The 26,862-nt window shown below is 39.6% G+C and overlaps 1 protein-coding gene across 1 annotated transcript in view; it reads right to left on the bottom strand.

The window, feature by feature from the left end:
* cnksr1 (connector enhancer of kinase suppressor of Ras 1) overlaps positions 1–26,862 on the bottom strand; it is a 59,709-nt gene that overhangs the window by 17,336 nt on the left and 15,511 nt on the right. The window contains exons 5-13 of the mRNA XM_022663733.2: positions 16,187–16,228; positions 12,997–13,116; positions 11,606–11,665; positions 8,160–8,228; positions 6,863–7,027; positions 3,567–3,652; positions 1,938–2,053; positions 972–1,075; positions 823–856 (exon numbers count right to left, since the gene is read on the bottom strand). Of these exons, the coding sequence (XP_022519454.2) occupies positions 823–856; positions 972–1,075; positions 1,938–2,053; positions 3,567–3,652; positions 6,863–7,027; positions 8,160–8,228; positions 11,606–11,665; positions 12,997–13,116; positions 16,187–16,228 (796 nt within the window). The remainder of the gene's footprint in view (positions 1–822; positions 857–971; positions 1,076–1,937; positions 2,054–3,566; positions 3,653–6,862; positions 7,028–8,159; positions 8,229–11,605; positions 11,666–12,996; positions 13,117–16,186; positions 16,229–26,862) is intronic.

Raw genomic sequence — 26,862 nt, 5'->3', positions numbered from 1 at the left:
CTCCTGACCCCCCACCCCCCACCAATACAGTACTGAAACTCTGCACTACAATACACAAAGTACAGGTCCCTTCCAACGGACTTGCACTACACACCCAATACCTGCACTACTGCTATACTTGCACTGTCAATACACACTTGTATTCCCCAAAAACTGTGAACTTTAAGTACTTTATGCACTCATTCACTTTACCAGCCTTAAGCTATATACCATATTTGCACTACTGTTATACGGGTTCTATTTATACTGTCATTCCATCTCAATCACCACTCACTCTGCTGTGTGATATGAGTGCATTGTAAGGGAGTCAGATTCTTGCAGAGGCAGAATTCAGTACAATAACTGTAAAGGCAACAGAGAATAATGAGAGGATGTAGTAAAGTTCTTTTATGTGTCACTAAACTGCAGAGTGGAACCAAAACTAACCACAACGAACACAATGTAACAAACACATCAATTTTGGTTAGGACTTTGGCCTGGACTTAGAGGTATACAATACAAAGCAGAATGGATATTTCCTATTTCAAATTGGATGTACATTATCAATCTTGTAACATCCTGTGTTATAGTGCTATTCCAGTTATAGATAGGAGCATAGTGTGTGAAGTGATAGCACAGACTGAGGTAAAGGTGGGTCAGTTTCACCACCGTTCAGCATCGATAAGAATTTTGTGTTAAAACAACATCCATTTACCACATTAATAAAGACCTAGAGGACTTTTCAGATATAGGCTAAGAGACAAGTTATGGGTTTGTTAGCAATGTCCTGTTCTTTGAACTGCTCTAGTTTTCACTATTTTAGCTGATAGATTGAGGCTGTACCTTTGGTGGAGCACTTCTTGGTCTCCTTCTCCTCCTGCAGGGGGTGAGCAGAACACACAAACTCAGTAAGAGCTTTTCATATTATCTTAATTTCATTTAAAGCCCACAACTGTGGGTGTGTGTGTGTGTGTTTTCCTGCTGTAACTCACCACACTGCCCCTCATCTCGGGGCAGGAGCCGACCCTGGACCTGTTGGAGTCCAGACTGAGGGAAGACGGACTCCTTGTTACACCAAGCGATGCCCCCTCTAACACTGGAGAGAAAGAGCGAGAGAGAGAGAGAGAGAGAGAGAGAGAAGCTTGATACATTAACCCTGTTTGGTGCTGTATGGTGTTTGTGATCAAAACGTAGGTACATAGAAAGTACCATGTTGTTGTTATAACACCAATAGGAGAATGGCATCGCTAAAAATCCACCAACAGGTGAAATGCATCGCTAAAAGTCTAGTGAAAGGAGAATTACATGGCTATAATCTACCATTAGGAGAACAGCATGGCTAAAATCTACCAACAGGTGATAGGTATCGTTAAAATTCCAACAGTAAAAAAATTACATGGTTATAAAGCCACCAACAGGAAAATTGCAAGGCTGAATATTACCCAATACGTGAAAGGTATACGAGAATGGCATGGATAGAATCCATCAATGTGAAAATGACATGGATATGAACCCACCAATAGGAGGATGGCAAGGCTAAAAATCTATCAATAGGTGAAAGGCATCACTAAATGTACAGCAATTGGGAAATAGCATGATAGAAGTCCATCAATGTGAAAATTGCATGGCTACAAATTCACCAAGAGGAGAATAGCACGGATAGCAGTCTATCAGTGTAAAAATTACATGGCTATAAATTCACCAGTAGGAGAATGGCAAGGCTGAAAATCCATCTATAGGTGAAAGGCATTACTAAAAGTTCAGGATTCAAAGAATAACATGAATAGAAGTCCATCTATGTGAAAAGTACATTGCATTAAAATCCCACCAATATGAGGATGAAATGGCTAAATATCATAAGAGAACAGCACAGGTAAAAACCTGCTAACATTAAAATGCTACAGCTAAACATAAAATTCACAGAATGGAATTACTGTGAAGATTTCAGTGTGACTCACCCGCCCCCTGCTGGTGGAGAAGTGCAGGGTGTGTTCCATCAAAGCTGCTGTCACTAAACAGGTCTGAGTCTTCCTGTGTCGTCACCTGCTGACCATCAGGGGGCGAAACTGAGATCCTACACCACACACACACACACACACACACACACACACACACACACACACGTCATAAGTGCATGAACACATAGTGTCAATTACATAAATCATTCCACCACTAACCCTGGCTTACAGTTTCACCACTGAGCACCAGAGCAGAACAATCCTGACCCACACACTCAGCCGCTCTGCACAAGAGAGAACAATACACTAATCCAGATCTACCCGCTAAACAAAGGAAACCACAATGTTCAGATTATCAGGCTTAGTCCAGAGAATTACTCCAACATACACTCATACTGACCGGAACACCCGCATACATACTATATACCATTTATATATACAGTAATTACACAAATAGTACAGTAGACTCTCATAATGTCTAACACTGTGTATAACATAAAAACAGTGTCTAATACAGTGTATACAGTACCTACAACTTCAACACAATATATTAAATATTAATACACCATCTAATACAGTGTTTACCTTACCAAAACATCAGTACAATATCTAAAACAGTGTACACACCACCTAGAACATAAATTTAACATATATACCATAAATACATCATTTTAATATAGTGTTTAGATCCTCTATACTATCGATGCATCATCTAGTACAGTTTATACACCATCTATTATATTAGAACAATATCTAATACAGTGTTTACATTACTAAAACATCAGTACAATACTTAAAACCACCTAGAACATCAATACACCATATACACTATAAGTGCATCATTCTAATATAGCGTTTACACAATCTAACCTATTAATGCACCATCTAGTACAGTTAATACACTGTCTATTACATTAGAACACCATCTAATACAGCGCATCCTATGAATACATCTTTCTAATATAGCATTTACACCATCTATCCTATCAAGGCACCATCTAGTACAGTTTAGACACCATCTATTATGTTACAGTGCATATTATCACATCATATTATTATCATGTTATTATTATAACACATATCATATTATTATATTTATTGTATTACAGTGCATACACCATCTATTACCTCATCTAATACAGTGTGTACACTGTCTATAACATCAAAAAACATCTATAACATAATATTGATTATTCTTACACTGTGTATACATCATCCATATCACCGCACCATTTAATACAGTGTATACAAACAATGTATACATTACTTTCAGTAATATCTACATAACACAAAACTGTATTTTAGTACTTGAGTAGTAAAATGTACAATAAACAACTTGTAAAACTTAATTACAAAAAAATAAAATACTTTAGTACTTCCATTTAGGTGTGGAGCTTAAAGAACACTTCATCTTCTCTCCAAGTCACTTTTTGATACAGCACTTACTTTTACTAAAGTCTGGGTCTTTAGGACATCAATACAAATACCTACATTTGGATGGGGCATCTTCACTTACCTAAGGATAGAAAGCATTCTGGCTACAGCAGGGCAGCATGTGTGTGTGTGTGTGTGTGTGTGTGTGTGTGTTTGTGTGTGTGTTTGTGTGTGTGTAAATGCAGATGTTCTAACCTGGACACGGTGGAGCGGACAGATGAAGCCACTCTCTCAAAGACAGAGCCCCTGCTCCTCCGGTCTTCCTCCTCTTCCTCTTCCCTCTGAAAACAATGCAGGAGGGGAGTTTCCATTAATTCATCTACACCGACATAAAACAACCACATACACGGACCACTTCTGCTTCTGACAGAGCGTGTCTGTGTGTGTGTGTGTCTCGGTGTGTATGAGGGGGGGGGAGAGTGCAGGTAAACACTTCAGTGTGCATGTATGAGAATTATATACAGTGAGTCCAAGAAGTATTTGATCCCTTGCTGATTTTCTTTGTTTGCCCACTAATAAAGACACTATCCTTCTGCACTTTAACATGGAGAGACAGAATATCAAGACAAAAATCCAGAATATAATTTTAAAGAATATATTTTAATTAATTTATATTTCAATGAGGAAAATAAGTATTTGATCCCTCTTGCCAAACACACTCAATACTTAGTGGCAAAGCCTTTGTTTGCAAGCACAGCGGTGAGACGTTTGTTGTAGTTAACCACAAGTTTAGCACACACACCAGGGGGAATTTTGGCCCACTCTTCTTTGCAGATCCTCTCTAAATCATGAAGGTTGGTGGGCTGTCGCTTGGCAACTCTGACCTTCAGCTCCCTCCATAGATTTTCGATCGGATTGAGGTCTGGCGACTGGCTGGGCCACTCCATGACCTTAATGTGATTTTTCTTGAGCCAATCCTTTGTTGCCTTTGCTGTATGTTTAGGGTTGTTATCATGTTGGAAGACCCAACCACGGCCCATTTTCAGATCCCTGGCAGAGGGGAGGAGGTTTTCCCTCAGGATTGTGTGGTACATGGCTCCATCCATCTTCCCAGTGATGCGGTGAAGTAGCCCTGTACCCTTGGCAGAGAAACACCCCCAAAACATTATGCTTCCACCTCCATGCTCCATGAAGGTGGGCACAGTGTTCTTGGGGTCATAGGCAGCATTTTTCTTCCTCCACACATGGCGGGTGGAGTTGAGGCCAAAAAGTTCAATTTTGGTCTCGTCTGACCACAAAACCTTCTCCCAATAACTTGGTTCATCTTTCAAATGATCATTGGCATACTTGAGGCGCGCCTCCACATGTGCTCTCTTCAGCAGGGGTACCTTTCGGGCACTGCAGGATGTGAATCCATTGTTGCGCAGTGTTACCAATTGTTTCCTTGCAAACTGTGGTCCCAGCTGCCTTCAGGTCATTTGCTAACTCCTGCCGAGTGGTTGCAGGACGATTTCTGACCGTTCTCAGCATCATTGCCACCCCACGAGGCGAAATCTTCTTTGGAGCACCGGGCCGAGGTCTGTTGATTGTAATGTTATACTCTTTAAACTTTCTGATAATTGCACCAATAGTTGTTACTTTCACATCCAACACCTTACTAATCTTTTTGTAGCCCATTCCAGCTTTGTGAAGGTCAACAATTCTGACTCTGAGGTCCTGTGACAGCTCTTTGGTTTTACCCATGTTGGAGACTTGAAATCTGTGTGATCTGACTGATTCTGTGGACAGGTGTTTTTCACACAAGTGATTAGTGAGAACAGGTGGCTTCAGGTCAGGTAACAAGTTGATTGGGAGTGTCTAACTGGTCTGTAAAAGCCAGAACTACTAATGAATACTAAGGGATCAAATACTTATTTCACTCCATGAAATACAAATCAATTAATATATATTCCTTAGATTTATTTTCTGGATTTTCTTTTTAATATTCTGTCTCCCCATGTAAGAATACATCTACCATTAAAAGTATAGAATGATCATGTCTTTATTAGTGGGCCAACGAAGAAAATCAGCAAGGGATCAAATACTTCTTGGACTCACTGTATATATATATATATATATATATTCCAAAAAATGCTGCACAATTAAACCATTCCTAAACAAATGCACACCCATCGATTGGCACTTACAATGGCTGACTAAGAGCCCCCTGCAAGCCTTAAGGTAATTTCGTAATGGTACAGAAGATACAAGTTTAAACATTATCTGAAAATCATCAGAATGGCTCAGGTCTTACAGAAAACATACAGTGGCATGAAAAAGTATTTGCCCCCCTACAGATTTATTTCGTTTTTGTTATGTTTTGTCATACTGATATTTTTCTGATTATCAAACAAACATTAATATCAGACAAAGATAACCTCGGTAAATATAAGATGCACTTTTTAAATGATGATTTTTAAAAATGTATTAAAGGAAAAAAATATCCAAACCAATCCAGCCCTGTGTGAAAAAAAAGTATTTGCCCCCTCAACCTAAATTTTTAAATTTGTTGTGCAACACGTTTTGCTTTTTGAGATTTCTGCTTTATATTGTCAGACAGGTTCTATTTAATTGATGTCTTGATTCTACAGGTTTGGCAGTAATTAGGCCTAATTATGGCTAGTGAAATTAAACTTGGCTTTCCATTAATTTATTAATCACGGTTAATTTATGGGGGGAGGGAGGGTATGGTAGTAATGTGAGATGGAAAATGCCATCAACCTATGCTTAAAGAGCAAGTTAAGAGCACGTTAAGAGCAAGAGCAAGTGCACTGTTAGTGCATCCTTTTACATACTGCATCTTAAACTGGCTATGAATGTGAGTGTATGTGTTTGTGTGTGTGTATGTGTGTGTGTGTGTGTGTGTGTGAGTGGACAGTGAAATGTTGTGCCACTGTGTCTCATTTAGTTTTTCTAAAACCTAACAGACTGTAATGTTTCCCCACACAAAGAACATTCACACACACACACACACACACACCTAAAAACCTTAAAAAAAAGGCTATGTAATTGCACTCCATTCACAATCCTGAGCGTGTGTGTCACAGCACTTAGGGAGATGGTATCACTGTCGTCATAGCAACTATCCCCATTGGAGAGAAACTATGGTAGTAGTTTCTACAGTACAGGTATACCTCCCATCCTCCTAGACACAAATACATAACAGACTCTGTGTGTGGGTGAGTTAGGTGTTGGGGGGGTTAGAAGCTTGGGCGGTGTTCCTGATGTCACAAAGAGGAAGTGAGTAAAACAGTTAAGCTACAACTACAAAAGCTGAAGTCACTTCTACACAAATTCAGAACTGGAATGAACCACCCATCTGGCACCCACTATCAGACCTCACGCCAGCTCCTCTAATTCACCTTGCAATGAGCACAAAGACCAGCGTGTAACCTTACTCACAATTTTAACACGGGGTTTAAAGATGTTAGGAAAACCCATATTGGGTATTTGGTTGTGTGTGTATTTAACACAGAGAGCTGAGACAGTGATCAGACTTTGATCAGACTCACCTCACCAGAGACGACAGACTCTTGGTGCTTGTCCTTATTTGACCGAGTGAGAGATTCTGTTTTCTCCTTCCGTCTGAGAGACACTGGAACTCGTTTCAGCAGTAAAGTCACTCCATTTGGGTTCTCTTGAAGCTTTGCCACCAGATTCTTCCTACTCCAGCCAACCTAGAAAACAGTACAGGGAGAAGAGTTACAGATAACATAACTCACACTGTGGTGAAAAGCTAGGCTAAAAAAGCTAGCAACTGATTTTTTTAAAGAGACTAACTGTTATTTCTTAAAGGAGACATCTGGTGTGAATTGGACTTAGATTGTAGTGAAACATACTGAAATACTGCGCTTTTAGCCAATGCTTCCAATAGGGTATCAAGTACAGTGCTAGTGATAGGGATATAGTGTTGCCCGTGAAAAGAAATCACCATTTTTACACCATTAACAAGCTCAAAGTTCTCAAAATAGCTTCTCACCTTAATGGTGCACTAAAAGCAACAAAAGAGAACTGAAAGTGCACAGGTAGTTTGTTACAGACTGTTTATACACACAGAACTTTGCTCTCTGTGTGCCGCCATCTTGAAATTAATTCATGATAATTCAACTAAAGAATGCACAGATAGGATTGGGGAATAGACTTCAAAGTTAATTCCATGGAAATGCATAAATATTATAGAGATATTTTAAGCAACAACTGGAATTCATGCATTTCCACAGAATTTTGCAATCTGTTCCCTCATCCTACTAATTTATCCGTGCTCAACAGTCAACTTATCGTCAACTAGCTACTTAGTGTAAAAATAGTGATTTCTTTGCATGGGCAACACTATGGCCCTATCACGAGCATTGTAAGCATGTTGAAAGCATGGGCTAAAAGCACTGTGTTTCACAATTATTCCCACGCACTGTACTGTCCACTGTGGATGGTAATGCCTTCTATGAAATATTCACAGTATTTTTGACACTGTAAATCGAGGAATGTTATTTACCAGCCTTATTTCAGAAATGGAATGTCCCATCCATATGACCCCCACAATCAGCCATTACTTAGACTCCCAAAATTGTATGCTGATTTACATGCTACTGTCCCATGACATTTGGCATGCCAGTGCATGTTGTGCTTAAGTTTGTAAAAAGTCCCTGCAAACTAATTGATGACATAGTGTATGATGTATGATGTCATCACTACCCTCACCTCCTCCTCCTCATTACCAGCCTGAATCTGTAACAGTTATTGTGAAATTAGAGGGCTTTAATATCACTATTAGTTTAATGACAGTAATCTGCTGTAATTGAGTTTGCTCACCACAATCTGGTCATTGACCTGAATGACCTCGTCTCCTGCCAAGATCTTCTCGGAGAACTCTGCTGGAGACTGCGCTCGAGCCAGAAGAGAAACACAGCATGTGTTATTCATTTATATTCAATCACAATTACATACAGTGCAGACAACGCATACAAAGAATTCATAACTATTACAACAAAGCAGTTCTAACCATTCTAATCTCAGTTATTACTGTATTTTTCACTTGTATACATTACTTTATGCGTCACTAAAAAAACAACATACAAAAAAAGGCATTAGGAAAATGATAATCATTTAGATCATCATTAACTGTCATTCATATAAACAGCAGAATGTGGTTTTTACAGGCTCAATAAGGCAGGAACTGCTTTTTACACTGACATTTCTTGAAAGGTTTTTAATACCATACATTAAAACATTAACATTTTTAGAAACCTTAGCCTCAGCTGACCATTCAAAAACATATATTCTAATAAACTAATTAATACTAAATATTTAAATATGAATAAAATATGTTATATAAGAATATGCATAGAACAAAAAAAAAATTACTTGCATATATTAGCATAAGAAAGCTGTGGAAAAGGGCTTGTTATGAGTGGATGTATTATAGAATTAGGAGAAATAGCTGTTTAGTGAACTAAATATTATTGTTTGTATTATTATTTAAAAGTCGTATTGATCTCAGGCAGTACTGCTAATAGACATTGAGAAATGTTCAAAGTTAGAAGCAGAAGATTTCTAGAGGGGTCTTGTAAACGTTTAAACAGAGTGGATTCTTTAAGTCCTGTAAATTGTGAGGTGGGCAGAGCCTTAATGAGTCTTGGGCAGCTATGACCCTGTCGTCAGTTTGCTGACTAAACTTCTGTGGAGCTTTTTGTGGTAGGTACTGACCACTGCATACTGTAAACATGTGACAATACCTGACTTATGTATAAAAGATCCAGTTCTGATCTAGTCACCACAGTTTGGATCTTGCTGAAGTGTCTTAAATTCTCATGTTTGTGCATTTTTTTCTGCTTCAACACTTCAGCCCTATCCTATAATCTCCATAAGGCATGTCTCAATGCTCATTGCTATCTTATACCCTGTGAACAGTCCATTCCACGCCTTCTGCCTGCGTTTTTAAATATGGCAGCGTAAAACACAGACGCACCACTGACTGATTAAAACCTAGACAACTGTCAACTGTCAGACGTTCATTGCTTGGTAACGCAAGCATGCTGCATGCACTTAATGCATGTACACCCCTGCTTGTTACACAGACACAAGAATACACAGCAGCATAAAAACACAACTTTATCATCAACAATAAAACAGAACACAAAATAAAATCAGAAGTGTGAACGCACAGGTCAGTTTACTCTGCCGAGAGGTGCAGAAATAACAATCCGCTCAATTTAGAGCGCAGTTGGCGGCTCGCCTATAGGTCACTAAAATATGGCCCATCAACTTCAAGAACTGAATGTTCACTTGCCACCTAATACAGTATATCTACCCATAGACAGATGATACTGTAACAGTGCTTTTTACATAATTAGTAAACAGTATAACCCTGACTAATGTTCCGATTTTTTACTATAGAGGTGTGTGCGTGGTTGTAAGTGTAGGTGCATGTGATTCTTGGAGGATACACAGTTTCAGGCTTCATTTCCCTAACTGCTCACACACACACAACACACACACACACACACACACCCTCTCTTCTTTCTCTTTCACTCCCCTCTCTTTATCTCTTTTCTCTCTCTCCACTCTCACACCCCGTTTCTCTTTTTCTTTCTCTCCTTTAAATTATTAAGATTCTAAATCTACTCTTTTTCTTTTTTCTTTCAGCTCCAGTAAAGTATTTTATTTGTGTATAGATCTAAGTATAAACACTGATCACATGATTGTAGTGCTATTCAGAAGGTAGATACAGGTATCACAACATGCCAGACATCTCAACACTGAGTTGTAATTGTTCCTAAGGGTGTCCTGTGCTAATCATTCCCATTTATCTTAAATGTTCTCCTGCAGTTTGTGCAGGTTTTGTAGGGTTGATAGCTCTTGAGATCACAGTATGTGGACTACCAGTGTCCTGTTGGAATAGAAAAGGTAGGACCACTGGTGCAAGAATTCATTAACATGACGATGATAAAAGAGACTTTCTTTCTTTCTTTCTCTCTCTCTCCCTCTCTCTCTCTCTCTCTCTCTCTGTCCAGGGCTCTAGAGTGCAACCTAATTACCCAATGGTGCGAGAAAAGAAATCTGAGGTTGCACTGGTGCAGAAAAAATGTACATCCAACATACCATGCGAGCAAATTGTCTATTCTGATTGGTCAGAGCTGTCTCTTGTGGGAGCAATAAAGTAAATATAGGTAGAAGGTTTCGTGTTTCACTGTTTTAACACTGAATGCAGATAATATGTGTTTTCAATGGGTTGCGCTGCGTCCACGCAGTTGCGTCAGTGTGAGCAGCGATTAACTAACATCTGAAGTACGACCGTTTCCCAAAACCGCTGGACTTTGTTGTTACCAAAATGATGTGTGATGTCTGATGTTGATTTTAATCACAGGAGTCTGAACTTGGGTGTTTCCAGGTGTGTACAGTCAGACTTTCCCATGAGAAATTGTGATAGAAATCATGTTATTAAGGTATTATTTAGGCGATTTGTATTATCATTCCCATCAGCCCTCACTATAATACCAATATAGAATAATAACAGTAATTATTTTTATGCAATTCTTAAAAAATATATATTAATATTATAATATTAGGCAAGACTTTTATTAAAATAAGATTTATTTGCAATTCTACTGCATTTAAAAGCACTATCTATTAAACGTAGTTAAAATAATAATGTATTAAATTAAACACTTAAGCCCGTACCCGTGGGATAAACGTGTGAAAGCAGACATATGGAGATGGGGTTTCTGGTGTGCACACTCAAAGTTTTAAAGCTTACTCAAAACTCACTTGAAATTATGCTCTCAGGGATTAAGAACTGATTCATTAAAACACTGATTTTTTTTTTCACAGATCTAGAATCCCAAGTGGGAAAAAATATATATGCACCTTTACAGTACAGAGAACCCTGCTGTCTGTCCTTCCTTCTCCCTAAACTCTGTTTTCTTCTGCTCTCTCCTTATTTCTCTCTCTCTCCTTTTCTCTCTCACCCTGCTCATTCCCTCTCTTTTTCTGCATGTTCTATTTTTGTTCTCCCCTTCCCCACTTTCACTCCACCGTTTCTCTCTCTTCCTGTTGCCCTCTCTCCTCCTTTCACTCCTCCTCTCTCTACCCCGCCCCTCCCTGGTCTGTGCAGTGGTATCAGTATCAGTGTAGAGCTGGTGGTGTGTCCGGGGGCTGTGCTGGGTGGGGTGTGGGGGGATGGACGGGTGATCTGAGGTGTGTACAGTGTTTCTGCTCCTGACTGAGAGCTCAGTGAATAAAGGGGAGAGTTTCTGTACCTCAGCTGCTGTTCCGGAGATGAAGTGATGGCTGGAGGCAGTGGACGTGATCTCGATACCCTGAAACACACACACACACACACACACACACTGTATCACACTGCAGTCTGTAAACACCCAGCATTCCTCTCAAATCAAAGCTATTAGCATGGTGTTCATCCCTTTAGATCAGGGGTCGGCAATTAAGTTTGGCCGTGGGCCAGATATTTTCCGAGTCATTACGTGACGGGCCACAAAAAAAATCTGTTTTGGAAAATGAAGTGTAATAAGAAGGAGTGCTACAGACTAGTAGCTCTCCAGCCCAGGGGGTTGTTAAACCCAATTGCAGAACAGTTGATCTCAAAGCAGGTAAATAGAAGAAAGAAAAAAAATAAATATATAAACACACCGCTCCTCACGTGGGATTGAACCCGTGTCGTCAGGGTCGCGGTCTAATACACTATCGCTGCCTTGGCTAGTGAATTGAGACATGGCCGGGACAAACGCTCTTAAAAGGAGATGAGAACAGTCGGAAACTAAAGTCACACCGAGCGCGACAGAGAGACGGGGAGGACATAACAGTGTAAGCAACTGTCAGGTCAGGTTCTAAAATGTGATGAAGGCTTTGTTCTGCCACCTCAGCTCATCCCAAAGATACTAGATGGAGCTCCATCATCACTCCAGCATTATTCTCCTATAGATCACACTCAGCATTGGGGACATTGACCTTAGGGGTCATATGATCATGGTTGCTCCAGAGAGTCTCACTCTTTTGGTCAGTGCATTTCTTTAGAGATTATGCTACAAGCTGTAAGCGAACACCAGGGTCAGACAGCTTAAAGCAGCTTTCTGGTTACATTTGGACACATAATGCAGAATTCCTTTTTTTGATGGAATTTTACGTAACTCAAAAATAATTTTCCTAATCTGTCTGCTGCAACAAACCGCCTGAAATCTAATCAGCTTGATTTTGTAATGAGGTCTGGCAATCAGAGAAAAAACACTGGAGAAACGAGAGAGAGAGAGAAAGAGACTTTTAAATTATCTGAAACCCTAAGAGTGTACTGGTCTGGTCTTCAACAACTAGAGTGCCAGTGAGATCAATATGTTGGATGATCATCACCTCACCTCATCTCCAGCTCATCCCAAAAGTATAGATGGAGCGCCATTATGCAATCATTCCATAGAACACAGTACAACTGAATCACAGCTCAGTGCTCAAGAGCTTTATAACCCTCTAGCCCAGCGTCACATTATGCATGGGGACGATAATATATTATTATTAACATGCTTCAGAGAGTCCTATTCTATGGCTAGTGCTTAAAGTAGATGAGTGTAGCATATTTATAAGAAGCGAGAGGGAGAGAGAGAGAGTGTGAGAGAAAAGGAGAGATATGAAGGGGTTTTAGTACCAGTTGTTCTCCAGGAGAGATGGGCACCAGGTCTACATTGTGCAGCTGAGCACTGTGGGCAAGCACAGCCTCTGGAACACTGGTGAGAATTTCATCACAGATCGCCACCAACTGACGAGACTAAAAAAGAGACAGTCAAATAAGTTCATTCAAAGTATTTTTTTAAACTTATTTGCTTTTTTTGCTTTTTAATCATTTGTTTTTATTTTTATATTAACCATGTATTATTTAAGGTAATTGCAGACAGTATAAACACAAGACGTGTTTACCTTATTTCTGTCACATCTTAGCCTGTGTCTTTCTTGTGTTTTTCCTGTTTTTTTGGTCCTTCCTGCTCCTGTCCTCTGTTCTCTTGTTTTGTGCTTCACATGGCTCTGTTTTGTTTTTGGTTTTGTCTCTGCCTTAGCCCCGCCCTGTTATCTGTAACCCCTTCTTTCTCATTTGTAACCCCATCTTAATAGACCCAGTCTTTGTTTGCTTTTTTGCTTGTTTACTGTTTGTTTTTACTTCCCTAGTGTTTGTTCTTTGTTTATTATTTGAGAGATGGAAAATAAACAAGACATGCATTTGGATCCTGCCCCCACCGTGTTAAAATTTTATTTGTTAATATACATCCATTTCTGCATTTCAGGCTGCAACTAATAAAAAAAATTGACTTTGCGATTCATTCAAACTTCAAACATGCTTTTGCACTGAGAATACCCAATGATAAAATATTTCAGGTGTTATTTTGCAGGTGTTCTTCAATTCTTCCTGCAAACACCTCCTAAGTTGTGTAACACAGTATGGGGATGTCAGTACATTTTTGGTTAAAAAATTCTTCATATATTCTCTATTGGGGGACAGGTCAGGAGTGCAGGAAGGCCATTGCAGTAGCCATGTGCTCTTCTTCCACAGCCATGTCTTTGCAATGTGTGCAGCATATGGTTTTGCATTGTCTTGTTAAACACACATGGAAAGTCGTGAAAGCAGCATATGTTGCTCTAAGATCTCTAAGTACTTTTTTACATTAATTCTGCATCACAGAAGTGTACTCACACAACCCCATACCATGCCAAACCTTTGCTTTTGAACTTGCTGATAAGATTTTGCATGGTCTTTTTTGGAATACTGATTTATCTGAACACAATACACATTTTCACTGCATGATGGTCCATCCACAAACCTCAAAACCTAGACAATTCATTACTGCTTCTGTTTTAAAGCGGTATCAGTCAATTAAACTCTGTATTTTAGCGCTTGACAAAGGTTTGCTAAAGTAATCGCTTGTCTTGTTCTATTAGATATTGCTAAATTACAGTTGCTAATCCAGTGCCATCTAAAGAATCATGGTTTACAGGTGTTCAGCTCAGGCTCTTGCCCTAGCCCTGAAATTTCTCCAGACTGGTTAAATGGTTTTGACCTAACCTTTACTAACCCTAATTTGCCCCTGTCCCAACCTCTTTGAAATATATTCTTAGGCCTAAAATATTATATATCATTTTATATCAAATGTATATTAACAAATGCACAAATGAAATTAAGTTGACCAGAAAAAACATGAAATTCATAAGATTCAAACTGTCTGCAATCAAATAAAAGTAAATGTAAAAAACTCATTAAACTCATTTAAATTCTATGTTTGAATCTTATTTATAAATATTCAGCTTTAAAAGGTCAGCTGTAATCAGAATTTAACCAGAATGTCTTTACACATTTAGTAAGGCGGGTCCAAACCTGTCACTGATTGTTCTACAGTACTGTATCACTCAGTCACTGGATTACAGACAGGAAGGAGGAGTCACACATGCCTCCTACTCACACACTCAAACCCTCTAACTACAAAAACCACCCACAACTGAACCGACCTTTGTTTTGATTAATACTTAAGTAATTAGTAATAATCCTACTATTAGCGGAGTTTAGTGTAAGTTTAATACTGCATAATTATTGTGATATGTTCTGTAATATTGCCTACAGGTCATACATACAGCCTGCAACTCAAACAACAGGTGAAGGTAAACAGGTGATTATATTATTTGGCTGATGATAAAAAAAGAAAAAACAGACTAAAAGTATGAACAAAAAGAAAAGCTAATGCTAAATACTGTATTTCTGCATAACAGCCATTATTAACATGGAATATGATACAAATACAACATTATATGTTTTAAATTAACATTAGTGATATACACTGACCTGCCTCCTGACTGCTACTGTGTCCCATGACTTTTGCCATGTCTCATGGGAGCTAAAGAACACTGCGGTAACCTGCGTAATATGTGTGTAGGTCATCCTGTATTAATGTGGATGTGACTTTTTGTCAGAGATGTTTGGACAATTCTAGCCAGACACCACCGGTCACAATCATTCTGATCTGATCTGTGAATGTAAATATCTCATCTATCTGGCACAAACTATCAGGCCTCGCTTCTACTCCCACAAATTACACCACCCTGCCATGATGCTGCTGACCAGTGTTCAACCAAGATAACAAGATAACACCTCATAACTTATACTGATGTAACATAGTACTGCCCGATGACTTTTGGAATGCCAGTGTATTTAAGTGTAAGTGAATGAGTAAATGTTTATTTATTGATGAAGATTAAAATAATATAACCTCATATTAATCACCCCAAATCACTATTGTACTATTGTCTTCTGTCTTACGTATGTCTATTTGTGTATTGTACATATAGTGTCTCCCATTTTTTATATTATATATCTTATTTTCACCCCATCACTGTCGCACTATTGTCTCTGTCTCACACATGTCTACTGTGTCCTTGCTGTAATGTACATATAGTGTCTCCCATTCTTTTATATCATATATATATTTTCTGTATTTGCTGTAATTTTTGTACAGGAGAGTAACGTAATTTCAATTCTCTGTATGTCCTGTCCTGTATTGTCCAGTATTGACAATAAAACTACTTGACTTGACTTGACTTGACTATAAGTAAAGTATTTTAGAGATATTTAACCCCTTCCTACACTCTCACAGAAACAGCCAAGACCCACGACAACAAAATCCTAACCACAACAGCTGCCTGTGTGTCCCCAGTGCATCCTTTAAATATGGTCACCTTACTTAATTAATCCCATCAGAATAAAGTTTTCATTTTCACTGTATTTTAAAACTTTAAACATTTTACCCAATATGACAGGAGTAATTATCAACTTTTACAGAAAGTAGAAAAATACTTACAGTCGCTATGATGTCCTTCTCCTTCTCAAAGACTGTGACGTCCTACAAACCCAGTGGAGAGAACAGCAGGCATCAGTATAATATCACACACTCGTGCATACATGCATACACACATTTAAACACAGGCTCACACACAAACACACACATACTTCAAACAGTCAGTCGGCTGGCTGCTGTGTTCTCGTTTGAGAGGCTTTAGTAGCTGTGCCTGAAGTTAGCCTGACATTTCTTCCAGAGAAACACAACTCCTCCTTAATCCTTACCGTTGACTCAGCTAACTCGGGCTACTCATTAATACCCCAAACACACACACACACACACACACACACACACGCTCTCCCTGTTGTTAACTACCTGAGCTTATATTCAGGCCGTGCCCTCAATCTCTTCCCCCTCTTTCAGTCTTGGCTGCTGAAGTCTCTGTTACGCAACACTAATACACGCCTAGCATACCTTCCATGCACCTCACACACACACACACACACACACTGCTAGAAGTCTTTAACTTGATTCAAATGTAGAAGTACTTTGGAGTTCTATAATTACAGACTATAGTCACTCTGTTTAAAAAATTAAAAAATGTTAACAATGGTCAGGACCTTCACAGAGCAGCTATTATTACAAGGGTAATGGGTCAATCTCAGCACAACAGTAACAAAAACCTCTTGGTGATGTATGAGGTGTTAGTGTGTGTTGTGCTGGTACAAGTGATTCAGACACAGCAGTGCTGCTGGTGTTTTTAAACACTGTCCTTCCTAGCTGCTCCACTGTATAGATCCAAAGTCAGTCTGTTGCTGTACAGTTTGTGTGGGACATTCTCTTGCCATTCATCAGCTGCTCACTGGGCGCTGCTGGCTGGATTTTTCTGCTTGGTGGCTGTTCTCAGTCTAGCGGTGACTGTTTCACCGAAAGAACTCTGCTTCTTGAACCAGTTCCGTTCAGCCTTACAAGAACTGCGGTGCTTTCCAGCTTTTCCAGCTCATGTTTCCACCAGTTTTAGTGGAACCGTCAAAACGTCTCATCATACAACATCAACAGAGGGCGTTGCACAACAGCGGTGAACAGAAGTGGTCACGGTTTGTGCTGAAGAACCTAGTATTCTTTAGTTCCTGCTGTAGACAAACCTTGTTTTGGAACCTACTTTTCTTGGTTGGAATGCAGCGAACAGTTTAAAGGGTTCAAAATTAGGTTTGCAAACCAGATTGATTGTAATGCTTTCTATGACGCATTTTAAGCCTGTCAAACCTCGCTCCAAATCCTGTAATTTACTTCAGCTTGCCACCAGCAGTCTTGCTAATGTTTTACAGTGCTTACTCACAACATAAAGGTAGATTTAATGAAATGGCCAGTTGTTGTATATCTCGCAAACAGAAGCGTTGTCTAAAACCAGTAAAATGAAAAAGCTGGCTTTGCCCCGGTGGTAAGCTAAATGCTAATGCTAAGACAACTGTGGAAGTTTGTGTGCACTGGCATTTTTGTTCAGGACCACCACCAACAGAGGGCCATTTTATAGATTTTGTGTAGATTTGCCCAAGCTCACACTACCTACAGTCAGTCAGACCTCAGAGGTCCACATTCTGTGTGGGCTAGCCCAGAGAGTCCCCTTGTGGATTTTGCATTTATTTAACTGACTGCAGACAGTCTGTAGTGCTGATTTTCTTGTAGGACTGCATTGTCAACAGTTAGCTATGGTGTGCGAGCACAGTGTCCATGAGCGGTTGGTTCTTCTGGGTTTTGTGAGAGATTGTTCAAATTTCACAACTTTGATTTTTAAGTTTTGCCCAAGCCTACACTGCACAAGGTCAGTAATAATGTCTGAGCCTATTGTGGGTTAACTAATGGTTAACTAATGGAGGAACCTTGTGGCTGTTTGTGAGATTTTACCCAAGTGCACACTCACTATCAGCCTTTACTGGGTCACATTCTAGAACTGTGGCCTGGTCTCACTGTGGTTTTTGTAAGGGTTTTACCCACTTCCCTACCAAATGTCTTCACTGCAATATTCAGACAGAACCTATATAAATGGAGCGCTGAGCGTACAGTCTTAAAGTTTAGGATTAGCTTTATTTATGCAACTTAATCCCCAATTCCACTAAACACCTCTCCCTCATATCTTACTCCTGCACATAAACAAGATTAACTTTACCCTACTGACCACACTCACACACACAGATATAAATAGACAGGCTTTGTGGTGTTTTGTTTCTTAAACAGGGTTAAAGGGTTCTTTAGTGAATGTAGTGGTTCTACATTATATAGAACTATTTATTTAATTTCATTACAGTTTGGGTTCTTGACCTTGTTCCAGCTTATAGGCAGTAGAACCCTAGAACCAGCCAAGCTTATCTCTACAACACTGATTGGTTCTACCAGCATAAAGAAAGCTCAACAATCAACCAAAGAAACGGTTAATTGTACACTTCGACTGGTAAAAAAATGCAATTTTCTGACCAACTGGGTGTAGTTCTAGGTTAGTAAATAAAATAAGAACTAAATAACTAAATCTACTGAACTAAATAAGTTCAGTAGATGACACTGGAACCAAATAGTGCTGGGCGATAAAACGATATCGATATGTATCAAGTTATATATTTTCTTCGATAACTATGATAAGGCGGACGATAGAATTCAATAAACTTTATTTTCTATATCCTGTTTAAGTAGCACTGTGAACAGACACAGCTTGAGATCAGGCAGCGCACTGAAATGCATGCTCAGCCAAGTACCATTTGCCACACTCAGTCTGAACCTCACAAAGCTGATCCACACAGCGGCTCCTTCTCTCCCATTTATACGATAAGTTCATCTGCTCTACAGTGGAAAACTCCACTCCTAAATATGAGGCATGCGTCTCGTCCCCAAGATATTTAGAGAGGTGAGCTTGTTCAGATTTCTGAAGGCAGGTAACACTGCTCTGTTTGTTAGGATAGGTTAGCTTGTCTGAGTTCAGAGTTAGCGACGTTTTAGGTGTAAAAGGGATCTGTGCAATCTGTCATCATTAGCTAAGGTGCCTTCACTGCTTTTTACACTCTAATAAACTAATGGGTAACGCACGTTAGCCGTGTTAATCCACTTTCCGTGTAAATTAACGTTAACTTTAGCACGAGTGATGGTTTAGCATATAAACACACAGAAAATAAGCACTTTCCGTTAAATAACTCTCACTGTTTCTGTTAGAAAACCCTGAGTGCAGAATTCTCCTCTGTCTTTGTGTTTTTAGTTTTTAATAGAGAGTCTGTTGTGCTGGATATTTTACTAAATACAGAAGATTATAAAATCTGTGTAGCTGCATTTAATCGGAGCTAAACATTGCTGTTACTGAACTGGATGAGTTTTAAATACACTTGTTTAGTAATGTAAGTCTAGTCTACTGAAAGCCCAGTAATGTTAGTATAAATCTGTACTGCAGAAGAAGTGCATCATTTCAGAAACTTGACTTTATTCCTCCCACCTCCATTACAGGAAACTTATTTTAATAAACATTAGCAGTAAATAATCTCAAAATAACAACAAATCTAAAATAGAAAAACAGGAAAACATATGTAATACCTACTTTTTAAATGACCAAAATATATTGGACTAAAACTAGACTAAAATGTGACTAAAACTGATAATATCCGATAGACTAAAATGTAACTAAAACTATTATACATTTTAGTGAAAAGACTAAGACTAAACTGTATCAAAATCACCTGTTAAAATAAACACTGTGATATACTATTGTATTTTTCTTTATGTAGTTGCCTGCATTCAGGGAGAGGAATAATCCTTTGATTAAATATAATTTTATAAAAAATCCAAGTGCTATTGCAATTTAATTTAAACAGACAACAAATGTAAAGGGTCTGAATTTGTTTTAAGGGCCAAACATGTGGGGGGGGGGGGGTTCCGGACATGTGTGGATGTATAATGACTTTTTAAAATTAATTTAAAAGCTGTCTTAGCACCTTTTACCCACCTGGTAAGATATGAAAATCCTAGTGTCTGTCCACAAGGCTCTGAGCCTGCTTATAATTTTGGCCATAATGCCCTTATTCTGTCACTTATGAGTAAAAAGAAACCCTTAAGTGTAACAGAAAGTGAGTTGATTTATATCATGATACATATCGATATCGGCTATAAAACTATATCGTGATAAGATTTTTTTCCATATCGCCCAGCCCTAGTACCAAACTGAGTCCAAAAGTTAAGTCTATAATCTGGTTAATTCAGGCTTTAAGACACATATGGACAAATATATTCTATAACCCACAGACAGGCAGAGGAATAATAGACGTCAAGTGTAGCAAGTGTAGTGGGAGTGAGGTGTGTTCAGGTAAACTTCTGGCATATGGCTACCCTGGCAGAGGAAAACACAGGTGTGCTACTGACTGAAGTTAAAATAGAAAACGTCACACATCAGGCGTTCATTGCTATCTTGACAATGCAGATGTGCCACGCATCAACAATGTTTTCTATCCATGTCAAAGAACATCAAAAAACAGCCACAACACACAAATACACAGCTACTGTGATGTACACTGTGGAGCTACAGCCTCACACTAACAGTAACAGTAGCTATTAAAGGACACCTTAGTGGGTGGAGCTTGGTTTAAATTAAATTCTTTTCATTCACAAAATGTTATGACAAACAGCTCCTGCCTCCTCTGTGTTTGTGTTTAAGTGTGTGTGTGTGTGCATGTGTTTGTGTGTGTGCGTGAGTGACAATGATGGATCACTTCTCATTAAATAGCTTTGTTACTTCCTTCATGGCCACACACCCACACACATACACACACACACTCACAAACACATACTCACACACACACACACACACTTCCAGACGCATACATAAAACACGCACACACACACACACAGGTAACACTTGCACTCTGACAGTCTCTCTGACAGTGAATGGCAATGAGAGTACAGAAATGGCCTGAGATGAACTAGGCCTAGGGGCTCAGTTTTCCTCACTTTTTGACTTACTAAACATTAATACCACTAAAGTGTCAAAACATACCATCCAGTCCACCTTCCCAAAAAACATTTTTACTTTTGTTCATAATGTGAATCTTTTTTATATTTTATCAGAATAATTATGATTAATGGACCAAAATAAATGCTCCAAAATTACTTGCAAGATTACTTTCAGCATTGACTGGAGTTAAGAAGTCCTTGCCCTGTAAAGTTGCTGTTTTGTACAACAGCAATGATGTGCTATATGAACAGTAACACTGGACCTGGTAAGGATGTATGTAAGTAGGGAGGCAGGTAGGTAGGTAGTTTGGTTGGTAGTAATGTAATAATAAGTACATACGTAGGTAGGTAAATAGGTAGATAGTTAGGTAATGTGGATGGTAAGGATGTCAGTAAGTATGTAGGTAGATGGGTAGGGATGGAGGTAGGTAGTTTGGTTGGTAGGGATATAGGTGGGTATGTAGACAGGGATGTAGGTGGATGGTTACGTAGTTTGGTAGGGTTTCAGTAAGCAGATAGCTAGTAAACCTCAAAATAACTCAATATACAGCCATTCATGTCTAAACCACCAGCAACAAAAGTGAAAGTTTTAATATTTTGTGTGGCCATTATTGCTATCACCATGTTGCTTAATGGTGATAATAGAACTGTATGCTACATTATGAGATACTGGCACTGGTGTACTAAGCTGTACTTGGCCTGCAGTCTCTTGCATATGACCACAGTTCACCAATGCAAATATCTCACATTACAGCACCAACCTCCAGTGTATCAATGCTTAAACACATTATAATAATAGCATTTAATATTTAATATATGTACAGAAAAACAGGACAACATAAAATACTAGAATTACAAACAGGATAATTAGGTGCTTTAATTATTCATGCAGAGTTCTATTAAAAGGACGATAAAGATAAAGATAAAGATAAAGATGAAGATAAGGGTGAAGCTCAGTGCTGCTCTGCAGAGCTGCTTCAGGAGCAGCGGTTTTAATTGGCACTTTTATCTGTTGTCGTGGAAACGGATGTAAATGTCCATGTGGGCGGACTGCAGCGCTGTTTTGTTCATGAATAAAGAGAAACACGTGCGGACAAGGACACACACAAACACACACACACACACACACACACACACACACACACTTTTGCGTGATTGAACTTGATGACTCTAAACAATAGAATTCCATTCAGAGTAAACAACGTTATCTCTACGCCACACATGTGTGAGTGAGACTTTTCTTCCTCTCTCTCTCTTCTTACTCTATCTGCTTTCGCACTCTCTCTCTGTCTCACTGGTATATACACACTTACTGACAAAAACATTCACCCTGTATAGCTGCAAAACTCGACATGCAGTTATGTTTCAGGCAGATATGTAAATGATTGCTTTGATTAGGTGCTGGGTTATGCCACAAGAGGGCATATAAGTCCTTTCCCCCACTGCCCTACAAAAAAAACAGTCAGGGGCTACTTTTGGGTAGTGTACCTCTTGGTGAGAGATTGTTGACTGCTAGACACTGCCTCTACGATGCACTTAAGAACATGTATCTTTGCACTGAGAAAAACAGAGTGGATATTTCTTTTTTATATTTCTATTTTTTTCCTCATTTTCTCCTCAATTTACACAGCTAATTAACCAACCCAATTTTAGGACTCCCCCTATCACTGGTGATAACACACCATGAGGTTGAAGACTAGGACATGCCTCCTCCAATACATGTTAAGTCATCCACTGGCTCTTTTCAAACTGCTGCTGATGCAGCATTGCCGAGTAGCATCACAGCGCACTCAGAGGAAAGCGCAACGACTCGGTTCCAATACATCAGCTCACAGACGACTTGTGCTGAGCGAGATCACCCTTTGACGTGATGTGGGCTGAGAGCGCCATCTACTGTACCCAGTCAGAGAGAGCAAGGCCAATTATGCTATATGTACAGGATTTGAACCAGATATCCTGAACATAGTGGCAGCGCTTAGCCCCCTGGACCACTTGGAGCCCCAAGAGTGGTAATTTCTAGGAATAGCCTGTCACTGTCATCTTGTCGTGAAAGAGAAACCTGGCTTTCACCCTGCCCTTCCTATGGAGCGACACACTGTCCCGACTGCTGGTGTGATAATCTGAGGAGCCATCGCATGCGAAAGTTGGTCACCCCTAGTACTGAAATGAGGCACTCTAATAGCTCAGCAATATGTGTGGGACATCTCATTTTCATCAGGATAATGCTTACCCACACACAGCAACGATTTCCCAGGAATTTCTTTTTTTCAGATTGCAACATTTTCCATGGCCTTTTCTTTCTACCCTAGCTTGTGTCCCCCCTCTGTACCCAAGCTCTTTTCTTTCTCTCTCTCTCTCTCTCTCTCTCTCTCTCTCTTTCTCTCTCCCCCTTTCATTCAGTCACTCTCTCACTTTTTTAGAAAGGTGATCAGTGTGGTCAGTGTCAGTAACTCAGCTGATCTGCATGCTATAAAAAGTTGCTGGACATTCCTCTGGGTCGTCTTACACACACACACACACACACACAAACACACACACACAAACAGACGTCAGAATCAAGAAATGATTTGTGGGTTTAAAGTGTTCAGATAAGTAAGCGAGCCGTTTGTGAACTCTGAACACAAACATGTTAAAAACACACCTGGATTTTTACCTACAGTGAGCAGAGTGAACCTTTACCCTATTATATACACATATCATATACACTCCCCATAGAGTACAAAACAGACTACACTCACATAATATACATATGACATACAGTGTATGTACATCACATTTACAGTATATATACTCATTTATGCAGCGTATGTATATGGTATATATTTTTTTACACAATGTACACACACAGTATATGCAGTACATATACATTAAAATAACAGTATATACGCACATATTAAGTACATATATACACAGTACATACAGTACATTTAAGTAATAAAGATAATCGTATATAAGTGTCCTTATATATGTTCTATAGAAGTTCAAACAAGTAAACAAGAACATTAAACTTTTGTTTAAAATGTAGAAAACAGTACCTGTATTTGAGGAACACAAGAGCGTAGAGTAGCTTAAGTGAACAGTTCTAACTTCTCTTTCCCTCTCTCTCTCTCTCTCTCTCTCTCTCTCTCTCTTCCTCACTCTTCTCTCTCTTCAGCTCCTGAACTTCCTCTATTTCTCTAAATGTAACCTGTATTATATACCACACTCTACACTCCTCTCTCACCTCCTCTCCTGCTTCATTAACATCTCTCTCACCCTTTTTCTCTCTGTCTTGCTGGGTCTCTCTTTCCTTACCTCTAACACAATCACTCTCTTTCTCTCTCTTTTAAATTGAGAAAGTTATCACCTGATTGCCAACCACAACTGCGCCTCTGGTGAAATCACACAAATACACTCTCTCTCCCTCTCTCTCTCTCTAAATCTCTCTCTCACTTTCTCTCTCTATCTCTCTTTCAATACAAAAACTCTTTATGTGTGTGTCTTTGAGCCCCAGAGATATAGGACACTTCCTCCAGTGTTCTTCACAAGAATCCATTCACTGATTCACATTCATCAACACATCACACACACTCACTCTCTCTCTCTCTCTCTTTCTCTCTCTCTCTCTCACACACACATACACACTAATCCAACATCCCAGAACCAATACAAACCATCAGAAACAGCTGTAGCTTTTAAATTCTCCCCTACTGAAAAAACTCTAGAAATTCCAGCTAGGGTGCTCGATTTAAAGACAACAGAACTTCACAACTACCCACTAATACAGATCATTAGTGGAACTGATAGTTTAAATGCTCACTTCTATCATCAGCATTAAGCCACTGAGCACCAAAAACCAACAAAAGGCAGGTGTAAAGCCCTTAAGCAGCAAGAACCAGTAGGAGGCTGTTATTAACCACAAACCACAGAGAACAATCTGAGGTTCTAAGCTCCCAATCTTCCCGGTTCAAAGAGCCAACAAAACACAGAAGACCAGTGCTTAGTCCCTGTGCCATGAGAACCAGCAGAACACCAGTGCTAAGCCCCTGAGCCCTGAGAACCAGCAGAACACCAGTGCTAAGCCCCTGAGCCTGAGAACCAGCAGAACACCAGTGCTAAGCCCCTGAGCCTGAGAACCAGCAGAACACCAGTGCTAAGCCCCTGAGCCCTGAGAACCAGCAGAACACCAGTGCTAAGCCCCTGAGCCCTGAGAACCAGCAGAGAATAAATGCTAAGCCCCTGAGCCCTGAGAACCAGCAGAAGACCAGTGCTAAGTTATTGAGCCATGAAAACCAGCAGAAGACCAGTGCTAAGCCCATGAGCCCTGAGAACCAGCAGAGAGCTCATGATAAACCCCTGAGCCCTAAGAACCAGCAGAAGACCATTGCTAAAAAATAACCAGCAGAAGACCAGTGCTAAGATGAACCAGCAGAAGACCATTGCTAAAAAAGAACCAGCAGAAGAAGAGTGCTAAGAAGAACTAGAAGAACCAGGTGAAGACCAGTGCTAAACCCCAAGCCCTAAAAACAATTAAAAGACTGGTGCTGAGCCTCTGACCCCTGAGGATAACTACAGGCTGAAGCTAAATCCCTAAATCTTACCAACCAGGAAATTTCTGGTACAAAGCTGAGAATCAATGAAAGGTCCAACACATGACATCACAGACCAAAACATTAGAGCTTTTCAGGAGCCTGAATGTCAGTCTGAACTGAGAAGAAATGCTCAGTGACCTCACAGAGCCACCTGTGTCCTAACACCTATCCACAGGTGCTCACCTGAAGGTCAGAAGGAGCCTTTCGCCGTGTTCCAGGAGGCTTTAACAAAAAGCAGAGTGATGTAGACAGTGACCCCTACGTCCCCCTGACCTTTCACACACACTCTTACACACGCAAACACAGGGGTCAAGCAAAGGTCACATAAGATCTAATGCTCCACACTGACAGAGCTGACCTTCTTACAAAATGTCTGAGAAGCTGCTCTGAAAAACACAAAGTCCTGTAACCGTCACTTTTTTGGCAGCACACACACATACACACACCTTGGTTTGATTTCACAGAAGGAAAATGGCAAGTAGTCCAAAACGTGTCACAGCAAACAACATAAACATAAACAGGAGCAAGAAAGTAAACACCAGAAGGTCCAGTGTTCTGGACTAGCATGTTTATTTGTGCAATGTAAAGCTGATTTAACACTAAATGTGGAAAATTCATATCCAAAATAGTTTTAGGTTTATGTAGGTAAACAGAGTTGCACAGGTGTGCTGCACATACACTTTCAGTGTAAAAACTGCATAGCATGGAGCAGCAGCAGAGACAGTTAGATCATAGCTGTTATAATTATAATAAATCAGGTTAAACTGCCCCTCAACAGCTTTTTGGATCAAAAGAAAATACTCCTCAAGCACCTCTTGTGCTTCTTGTGCAGCACTGGTTTGGACCAAATTAACTAGGGTCTGGTTCATTTACAGTGTGAAATCAATTTTAGATGGTTTAGATTTTGAGGCCAATTAAAGGAATTACAAATGCATCACACATCCACAGATTACGCTGTAAATCTACAATGACTGGAGATGAACCCTTATTTATATACAGAAATAAAAGGAATCCAATGATAATTTGTCACTCGAAGGAAGTCAGATTCTGGCAGGAAGGAAGAATTCTGCACAACATCTAAAAAGGCCATTCGCCAAACTGACGATGTTCAACACACGCACTTCTCCATACAAACTGATGTACGAA

Source organism: Astyanax mexicanus, chromosome 14, assembly GCF_023375975.1.
Source record: "Astyanax mexicanus isolate ESR-SI-001 chromosome 14, AstMex3_surface, whole genome shotgun sequence".
Taxonomy (NCBI): Eukaryota; Metazoa; Chordata; class Actinopteri; order Characiformes; family Acestrorhamphidae; genus Astyanax; species Astyanax mexicanus.
This window is presented reverse-complemented; position numbering and strand designations above follow the sequence as displayed.